This window comes from Gymnoscopelus braueri (genome assembly GCF_963280865.1).
Source record: "Gymnoscopelus braueri genome assembly, chromosome: 14".
In the NCBI taxonomy this organism is placed as follows: Eukaryota; Metazoa; Chordata; class Actinopteri; order Myctophiformes; family Myctophidae; genus Gymnoscopelus; species Gymnoscopelus braueri.
The window spans coordinates 10,790,555-10,801,413 of NC_137619.1; the positions used below are offsets into that span (position 1 = coordinate 10,790,555).

At 41.3% G+C, this 10,859-nt stretch overlaps 1 protein-coding gene across 1 annotated transcript; it reads right to left on the minus strand.

Annotated features, from left to right (window-relative positions):
• Window positions 1-741: 741 nt before the first annotated feature.
• Window positions 742-5,641, minus strand: LOC308100503 (uncharacterized protein; the record flags this gene model as incomplete). Its single annotated transcript, XM_080449568.1, has 2 exons — window positions 5,570-5,641; window positions 742-5,405 (listed from the first exon to the last, which is right to left on the minus strand). The coding sequence occupies exon 2, from the start codon at window positions 4,261-4,263 to the stop codon at window positions 742-744; it is 3,522 nt and encodes a 1,173-aa protein (XP_080305694.1). The 5' UTR covers window positions 4,264-5,405; window positions 5,570-5,641.
• Window positions 5,642-10,859: the final 5,218 nt, after the last annotated feature.

Consider the following 10,859-nt stretch of genomic DNA (forward strand, 5'->3'; position numbering starts at 1 on the left):
CATTCTCCTCATCCCTCAGTCATGCCGTGAGAACTACATGTTCACACACAAAATAATAAACAATAATCAATAACTTGCACGGTAAATAACAACATAGATCAAAGCATACATAAATGAAAATACAATGACCTGTAGAAATGCGCATCGCGCAGGTTAAACACAACGGCAACATCAAAGCAAATCTAAACATAGAATACCTTGTTGGCCGCTTGTTGTGGAAAAGAGTTTCTTCGTTGTTGAGTTGCTTAATGTCCTTAGAATGTCTTTTGACCGTCTGTCTATTGTTTCAGACGTCTTTAATAACCTTTAGCAGCGTGATATCACAAGAGCTGCAAGTTTACAGAGCTTAGTCGACCAGGTTTGTTTGCACCACCTGTCAGTAATGACATGCAATCATGCGTCAATCAATAATGGTCCGGTGTGCTACTGACAGACAGGGAACCTTTGTTCCGCTCCAGAACTTTTAATCACATTATGTTTTTACATTTTTTACTTTACATGAAATCAATTATGACCCAAAATATTTATTTATATCATGAAATTAGGAATTAAACCTTATGAACTTATGACCATTAATTTCTGTATTTTAGCAATTTTATAGTTTGCATTTTAATAGCAGCACTTACACTCCCACCAAATCACTCGTTATTACAAACGTGGGATTTTTTGCAATCAAAATTATGAAAAACAAACAAATATTTCGAACTTGAGTGAGTGTGACCTTAAGTATGATTACGTGCTTTAAGTGTGTATGTATGTGACCAAGTTGGCCTTGTGTGTGGTGTGCCTTATTCTAAGTGTGGTGTCACTGATCAGTGGTTTGATCTTTTGCACCATGCCATCTGCACTGGGGTATCCATTCTTCCATCTTGGCCAGAATTCACTGGCTAGGAAGTGCACTCTTCTCGAACTCTTGTTTAGATGGAGGTCTTCTTTGTGGAACTGTCCATGTGGGGGTAGAATTGTGGCATGTTTCACGTAGTGGCTCAATGTCTTGAGCCTGGCGACAGGCCTCACTGCCCTGGTCCAGTTGGAGAATTTCTTTAAGTGGTTCACCACTGAATTCACTTTCTTTAGCTTTACATTGTCGACATGGGCTGTGCAAAGCACAGGGTTGGTCGTTTCTAGTTCTCCCACCATCTTCCTTCCATGTGGAAGATTCTGCTGCACAGGACAGTCAGGTCGCTCCAGCTGGTTAGACTCCTTTGACTGAACTGTGTATTGTTTAACATCTGTCAATTTGATCCCTTTAACTTGAACTTTGCACACTTTATGCACTTCTGTCTTTATCTCAACCGATGGCTGCACAGCAGGTGTCACTTGTTGCACTATGATGCTGTGACTGGTTCCCACTACATCACTGCAGTCGTCCACCGGATGTGAGCAGCCGACGATGCTCCAGCCGAGATCGGTCCGCTGTGCATATGGATGACCATCTTCACCTGACAGGATCTCTCTTGGTAGGAGGGCTTGTTGACAGTTGTAGCCGATCAGTAGGCCTATTTTGCAGTCCAACAGTGGTGGAATCTTCTCCACCAATTGTTCCAGATGAGGCCACCTTAGAGCAGTTTCCGAAGTTGGAATGTGCGACCTGTCTGCTGGAATTAACTCTTGTGAGTAAACTGGTGTCAATGGAATCCTTTTTTCCAAGTTGTAACCTCTCACTTGTAGATTGGTCAACTTCTGACAGTGTTTGACTGTTGACCTTGCAGACATTGTGGATAGTCGCATCTTGACATTCTCTTTGTTTGCGTTTAAACCTTGGGCCACTTCGTCAAGGATGAACGTCGTATCGCTCTGCGTGTCCAAGAGCGCGTAGACAAGAACTTCTTGATCTGGCTGTTTCATGGATGAGACCCAGACTGGTATGATTGAGGACACGTGTGTATTTAGACCTTCTTGTATGACTCTATTGGCAGTTGCATTTACAATTATCTCTGTGGTGTCTGCCTCATCATTTGAATTGGCTCCTCTTGGAGGTCTAGAGCTTTGTCGTTCACTGAACTTGTCATCATGCAAACATGTCGGGTGGCTCCTCTGACATTTTTCACATGTGCTCTTGTCATCACACACATTTGAGCGATGACCAGTCTTCAAACATCCAAAGCAAAGCTTCTCTGCTTGCACAAACTTAACACGATCTTGAACTGTCTTTTCTTGGAACTTTCTGCACTTTGCAAGGTCATGTCCTGGTCTTTCGCAGAGCATGCATGACAGGGTATCACTCCGTGTTGTGTTTGTGGCCAATGTCTTTGCTTGAATGGGTTGGCTTCGTGGTTGTCTTGGTGTCTCACCTTCAGTATTCCTGAGTGCTTGCATTGAGCATACAGGATCACAAGCAAGGTCTGCTTCTTCTGCCAGGAAGTCTACAAATTCTTTGAATGGTGGATAGTACTCAGCGTTTACTTGTCTGTATTTCATGGCTCTGCGGTTCCATCTGGATGCCAACCAGTCTGGTAATTTCCGCAGAAGGTTTTGATTCTCATTAAAGTGATTGAGGATTTCCAACGTCTTAATGTGGGGCATTGCGGCTTGGCAGCCCTTGAGGAAGTCAGACAATTCTCTTAGCTCCTGGCCATCTTTAACGCTTATTTTTGGCCAAGCATGCAGCTTGTCTGTGAAGGACTTCCCAATCAGGAATAGGTTTCCAAACCGTTCTTCTAACAGCTGCCAGGCTGTGTCATATGCTTCTTCTGTACCTAGTAGGAAGAAACCTTCAACTGCTTTCTTCGCAGCACCACCTAGGTACTTTCTCAGGTAATACAGTTTTTCGTTCTTTGGAATGTTTTTCTTGTCAATTAATGTCTTGAAAGACAGTTGCCAGTCTTTGTATCTCAAAGGATCTCCGGTGAATACCGCAGGCTCTGGCGTTGGAAGACGATTGGCACTTATAGCTTCTGCTAGCACCTTGACAAAATCAAGAGTGTTCTGCTCTTGGGGCATGGGCGTTGCGCTTGTTGCAGCTTGTGGTAGACTTTGGGGACTAGGGGCTAGGCTTGTGACTTGTTGATATTGAGGAATGAATGAGGGGCTTGAGACGTGGGGAGCTTGTATTGTAACTGGTACGGATTGAGGAATGAATGAGGGGTTTGAGAGGTGGGGAACTTGCGTCGTAACTGGTAGGGCTTGAGGAATGAATAAGGGACTTGAGGCATGTATGGCTTGTGCTGTAAATGGCAGAGATTGGGGAATGAATGGAGGGCTTGAAATATTGAGGGTGTGTGTTGGGACTGGCAGAGGTTGGTAAGTGGATGGGAGGTTTGGGGCATTGAGAGAGTTTCCTTCGGTTAGGTCATAGACTCTCACTCGAGCTTGTGCAGCATTCAACTTCTTCACTTCGTCTAAGCGTTCAATCTTCCGTTGCCTTTCTTTTATCACTTGTTCTCTGGCCAGCGTCTCGGCTTCCATTGCTTGTTGTCTGGCTAGCTTCTCGGCTTCTCTGGCCAGCGTCTCAGCATCCATCGCTTGTTGTCTGGCTAGCTTCTCGGCTTCAAATTGCGCCAGTCGATCCTTTTCTTCAGCCTGTAGCCTTAGATGTTCGGCCTCCATTGATTGTTGTCTGGCTAGCTTCTCAGCTTGTAGCCTTAGAAGATCTCTTGTTTCCCTCTCTTGTTCTTCCAACACTACCAGAACTTCTTGGGATGCAGCGGCTTCAGCTGCAGCCTCATTTCTTTTGACTGTGTTGCTTGAGACGGTAGAAGTACAACTTGACTTCTGAGACGGTGACTTTAGCCAGGAACCTGTTGAGTCTAGGATTGAACCAACGTCAGGCCATGGATCTTCCTCTTCTTCTGACGTATGCCCTTGAAGTTTCTTTGTTGCCTTCTTAACAATGAATTCTGAAAGAGACACACAGGTGTCTACCGTACGCCGTATGTCTGGCTCAGGGGTTTGCAGTCGACGTAATTCTTCATAAATGGACGTTACCTCAGAATGGATGATCTTCATGTTCTGAATCAGTACCTTTAATTCTTCTTCGGGGGCCTCAACAGCCAGTGTTTCTTTGCTTATTTTTACATGACACTTCCACCTTTCGAAAGTCATTCTGTACCTACGTTGTACACCTTTTAGCTTTTCTTCTTCAAGTTCTTTTCCCTTTTCTGTCAGGGTTCGATTTCTTTCACTTCTTCGTAGTGTCTCCACTTGTTCTGATTCAGTGGCTGTAGCCTCAGATAGAGTAGATGCATTGACATCTTCTGTAACCTGGGGTTGCACAGGTGGATTGGCGTTTTCCTGGGCGGTTTCGGTGCTTGGGTCAGACATGTTGAATGAATTTGTATGGTATAGAATGTGTACAAATAATTAGCTTAAATTGTCTTCTTAGTAGTGCGTGTAAACTGTGTGTAAATATGACCATATGTATCCTGTGTGCACTGTGTAGAGTCCTGTATGTGGGAAACTTAGGTAGCCTTTAAAGTTAACTTCAATTTAGAACCAAAATAAGAAATAACTTTGGCAAAAATGCAGAATTAACCTTAAATGCAGATACAATATGCTTAGAAATACCTTAAATCACTTATTCTAAAAATAAGGAAATATTTTTACAACAGTGGAGTTGTCCTTTAACCTTGGTTACTTTCATGAAAACAAAAAACAAACAAAAACAAAACACATTAGTTCTCCTTTAACCTTCTTATTTTTAGGTGTAAAACCAAATGAGTTGTCTTTTAAACCTTTGTTTTAAATAAACACAAAAATAAGCTTGTTACCCTTTAAACTTCTTAAACCTTTGTGAAAACACAAAACGAATTATCCTTTAACTTCTCATCATGAAATACAAAATGACTTATACTTTAAACCTTTTAGTTTGGTAAAACACAAAATTACAATCTTAACTTAAATGTCCCTTTTTTTCTTTTTCTTATTCCTATACTAAACTCTGTTCACTTGCTTATGTGAGTTTCTTCTTTCTTCTTAAAACCTTATAATGTAGCAACTGAAAATACCAGCAAATAGAATTATCCCCAAACGTGTAGGTTAAGCTAAATAAGCAGGGTTAATAGATCTGAGTCCTTGTGTTGCAATGTCCAAGTTTAACCGCTTCTCAGACCACCTTAAACTTGAGGATTGTGGTAGAGAACTTCTTGGCTATAGCTTGAAACGTTGCGCTTTCAACACAGTCTATCACCGTTGCTTGCTGTGGCTATGCCAACACCTACTTTGTGGGCTTGCTTCTCTTAATGCTGGACGTTTGTTGCGTCGCACCCGCGGTGGTCGCGTCGTCATCCGCGGTGGTCGCGTCGTCATCCGCGGTGGTCTCGTCGTCTCGCCTACCCGTGCTGTGATGAGCAGTCGAGTTCTCACTGTAGCTCCTCGCACAACAATGATGACACAGGTCGGGTTCTTTATGAACGGGCATTTATTGCTTCAGGCATTCTCCTCATCCCTCAGTCATGCCGTGAGAACTACATGTTCACACACAAAATAATAAACAATAATCAATAACTTGCACGGTAAATAACAACATAGATCAAAGCATACATAAATGAAAATACAATGACCTGTAGAAATGCGCATCGCGCAGGTTAAACACAACGGCAACATCAAAGCAAATCTAAACATAGAATACCTTGTTGGCCGCTTGTTGTGGAAAAGAGTTTCTTCGTTGTTGAGTTGCTTAATGTCCTTAGAATGTCTTTTGACCGTCTGTCTATTGTTTCAGACGTCTTTAATAACCTTTAGCAGCGTGATATCACAAGAGCTGCAAGTTTACAGAGCTTAGTCGACCAGGTTTGTTTGCACCACCTGTCAGTAATGACATGCAATCATGCGTCAATCAATAATGGTCCGGTGTGCTACTGACAGACAGGGAACCTTTGTTCCGCTCCAGAACTTTTAATCACATTATGTTTTTACATTTTTTACTTTACATGAAATCAATTATGACCCAAAATATTTATTTATATCATGAAATTAGGAATTAAACCTTATGAACTTATGACCATTAATTTCTGTATTTTAGCAATTTTATAGTTTGCATTTTAATAGCAGCACTTACACCTACAATTACATTGGACAAAACGTCCCCTCATCCTCCCAGACAGAACATGACAGCAGACAGCCCTCTAAACCTGGACCTTTGACACCAACATGGACAGCAGAAAGACAGCATAGAAACCACATGGACAGCAGAAAGACAGCATAGAAATAGAAACCTGGACCTTTGACATCAACATGGACAGCAGAAAGACAGCATAGAAACCTGGACCTTTGACATCAACATGGACAGCAGAAAGACAGCATAGAAACCACATGGACAGCAGAAAGACAGCATAGAAATAGAAACCTGGACCTTTGACATCAACATGGACAGCAGAAAGACAGCATAGAAACCTGGACCTTTGACATCAACATGGACAGCAGAAAGACAGCATAGAAAGCCAAGCTCTCAGTTCACAATTGCCTTTTAGCAAGGCAGCAGCATCATACTTTTTCATGTCAAGGACAAATTGATATGCATAGGCCGTGGACCCCCATGTGAAAATGTTTTGTTCCAGGGACCCCCCAGAAGAGAAAATGTGTGTAAAAAAAATATAATAAGGGTAATAATAATAATAAATAAATACAAAATAAAAACAAATAAATACAAACAAAATATATATAAATAAATAAATAATAATATCATATGTACAAGCTTGTAGATCTGCTATTTTTGAATAGCCAACGTATAAATGGACTGTGATGCTACGTTAACTACTTTTTTGCTGGGGACCCCCTGGAAACTCCCCCCAAGGACCCCTGGTGGTCCCCGGGCCCCACTTTGAGAACCGCATTAAAGGGATACTTCACTTTAGGGCCGGGGAAACATTTAAAAAATATATTAAAAATAAATGAAAAAAGTTATGGAAAATTCATGGCCCCCTCACGCATTAGAGTGTCCTACTAATGTGTGAGGGGGCCTTTATTTTGCCATAACTTCTTTCATTTTTTTTTTATATATTTTTTTAATGTTTATTTTATGTGAAAGTGAAGTATCCCTTTAAGCAAGACCAGATTTTAAAGGGACACTATCATGATTTTATTTATTTTCTGTTTACTGTATGTGTGTAGGCATAATGAAACCGATAATAAAACCACGCCTTTTCAGCGTCTTAAAAGCTACTGAAATTGAGCTGAACATTGTAGCCATGGTGATCTTGCCAAAAAAAAAAAAATAATAATAATAATAATGGTGGATATAGTAGACTGACTGATGGGTGACCATGCTGATGATGATTGCCTGTGAAATGCAACATGGAAACAAACGCAGAGAACAGCAGAAACTGAGTGAAATGGGAATTTTCTCTGTCAATATGGATTGATTTGATAATATTGTTTCTACAGACAATGATATAGTTTAAGGATACAACCTGCACACAGAGCTATGGTTTAAGATCAGTGGTTCTCAAACCTTTTGACTCGAGACCCAAAAGAGAAGTTTGAGCTCTCTTCGGGACCAAAACTAGTGAAAATAGCCGATCTACAAGCTCCTTTTCACTACTTAAAGGGACACTTCACCCCCCAAAAAAAATGTGGACCGGTAGGCAGCGGTTCCGGTAGGAGACACAACGGAGACTTGTTGTGTCTCCTACCGGAACCACTGCCGGTCATCAAATTATTGTCTTAGGAATGAGACAAAAACTAAAAAATATCCATGAATTCAAGTCTCCATGGGGTGACTAATCCATTGAAACAACGTTTTTTGGGGGGTGAAGTGTCCCTATAAGTATAATTTTTTAGAATACATTTTCTCTAATTTATGAAATGTATGATTTCTTATTTTATTTATGAAGTGATTTAGAAAAATGTTTGAATGCGTTTTAAATTTATGAAAGATTGTGAACAAAATGTGGGATTTTCTTTTTTTTTTTTAATAATATAAATAAAAAACTACATGTAGGAAACCAAAAAGGGATATTTACTCGTGACCCACAAAAATGTGACCCAGTGTTTGGGAAACAGTGGTTTTCGATTCTTTATTTAGACTAATGAATCAGACGACACAAAGGGACCTCAATGGGAAGTGAAATGAGTCCCCTGTTTATATACTACACTCTTTGAAAATAATCCTTTCACCAGCATATTACATTACATTGTGGGATATGTAGATAATGTGTCTGTGATTTTGGCAGGGTTCTGGGGACAACTTTAATGGAGTTATCTTAATTTCGTTTCTGCCTTTAATTGGATGGCACAGTGGAGAGTGACAGGAAAAGGGGCGAGAGAGCGACGAGGAGTGACACGCGGCAAAGACCGTCGGGCTCGGGATCGAACCCGCAACTCGCTGTCAGACTGCATTAGAGCTTATGTACACGTAAGTGGTATGGGCCCCCAGGGGTCCTTGGGGGGGTCCCAGCAAAATGTGTTGATATAGCGTCACAATAATTTTAACCACTTTAACCTTTTATACTTTGGCTATTCAAAAATAGCAGATCTACAAGCTTGTAGATCTGCTATTTTTGAAAAATCATGAAAATGTGTGCAAACCTTTGAATACATATTTTTTAAAGGAAACATTTTTAACTCAAATCTTTGCATCTGGGGGTCCCTGGAACAAAATATTTTGAGATGGGGGTCCGCGGGCCAAATACACATCATTTTGGGGGTCCTTGACATGAAAAGGTTTGAGAACCACTGCCACCTTAGACAGGTGCCGTCAACACCTTAAATTCACTGGAAGCCACGACTCGCAGGAAATTAATGATCTTGATATTCTTCTAAAGGGAGATGGCAATGGTTTTAGTGACAGATCTATACAGATGGAAAACAGACACATGTTCTTACATACTACATGCTGATTTGTTTCATCCCACACATTTGAGGGGGAAAAAAAGCTTGCCTGTAACCAATATAGTGGGATTCGTATAGGGTCTGACTCTGCAGTGCAACGGCAGTAAGCTGGTGATGAATTCGACTTAAGTTCAGACAGAAAGTGTCGCCTGAACAGTGGATCAGTGTGGGTGGAGGTACAAGTACAAAGTTCGTTATTAAAGGAAACGAAGAACACCAACTGATACAAGTTACATGTTGGCTTCCATACAGTTTTCTCCCCTGGGAAAGAGTTTGAAAACATAATGAGGCAACAATGGCATGTACAAACACACACAACTACATAATATCTTTAAAGCCCTCCAAGGGCGGTCTGTAAACGACCTCTGTATACAAGGCTAAAGTTGGTTAAATGAGATTTGCGTCCTATTAAAACAACTCATTTTTTTTATATTCCGCAGGGAAACTTGTTCATTTTACAACGAAGCGCACTACATACAACCACCCATACGGAGGGAATAAAAATACAATACCAGGGGCTATCACTTGTACTCAAAATAATGTAATTTATTTGATTAAATGCCCTTGTGATCCTGCCGACAGTACATAGGAAAGACTACAAGACGTCTTAAGACTATAGGATAGTGGAACAGAGGCAACATACTGCATGCAAGCAAGATCACCACAGTCCAGTGGCCTTGCACGTCACAGAAGCACAGTCTCTCCTCTTTGAGGTACATAGTATTTAGTATTTTTGAGGTATATAGTAGGCTACATAGATAACGATCACCAATCAAAACACCCAGTCTATGTGTAAGTGTCCCTGAGCAAGACCCTTAAGCCCAAACTGCTCCCCAGGTGCCGTATTAAATGGCAGCCACGGCTCCTAATAGTTAAAAGGGGGAAATTCTACATACGTGCAAATGTACTGTAGAAAATATAACACAATTATTATTGTTATTAACAATAATTATTGTAAATTAATATTTTCTTTTAGAAATAAATCTATGCTTTAAAATGCATTAAGATGTAATTATCACAGAACTGTACCTGGCCCGGTCTACGCGACACTTGTGTAGATCTGCCAACTTAACAGAGTGTTCGCCCATTATGACATGCCCATAATAGGTTCATGAGGTTAAGGGCCAAACAAACCACAATATATGCTTAGGAAAACGGTTGGCAGTCGTGTATGCAGTAACGCGCTAAAACCGGTAAAGCATCGGTGTCATTTTCGATGTTTGCGTTGGCTATTCAAAAATAGCAGATCTACAAGCTCACAGCGCGTCACTGCCAGCTACTGATTCAGAAGGCATTTGTAGAATCGACCTCAGGTCTTAATGGGTTAACCCATTAATGGGTTAAAGTCAATAAGGTAGACATGCCAGAACCACCAGTATTGTCCTTTAATGAAAGCAAGAGCAATGCTGGGCATAGCCCACACACCCACCCACCCACACAAACACCGCCATAATATGAAAACACTTTAAGCCTAATTTATTCATCGTTGTACAGCAATTTTCAAATCAAGTTCTTTTTGGCAAGCGACTGTCACACAACAAAGTAGAAATTAGACTCAACTCTAGACCTCTAGTTAGTTCCAAGATATACCTTTACAAGTACAGTATATACGCTTCACTCAGAGAACAACAAGGATCAAGAGTGATGGGCACATGGCGAGCAAAGACCAAATAATAAGGGCCATGGGGGGGGGGGGGGGGGGGGGGGGTTCACTCACAAGGCCTTGAGAGGAGCCGGTGTGACCACCGAGGGGCGGCTAATGGTCTCTCACAATTGCTTTCTTTGCGGTTGTTTCGGTTCAACTCCAATAATAGGATGGCGATCATGCGTGCGTGTGTTGAGGGCAACGGATCGATAGAGCTGTGCAACACCCCCCCCCCCCCCCCCACCACACTGAAGACTGGAAGACACCCGAAGGATAAAGCAATTTATCCCATCAAACTCGCGACTAATGGTCATTTCACGTGTCAAAATAGACTACATCTTGGCTTGCGTGTTGTGTTGCATAGTAACACACGTTGTTAGGAAAGCGATTTTCAAAAATGTAACTTTCAAAATGTAATACAGACAGTAATTGCTCGTTACTTTCA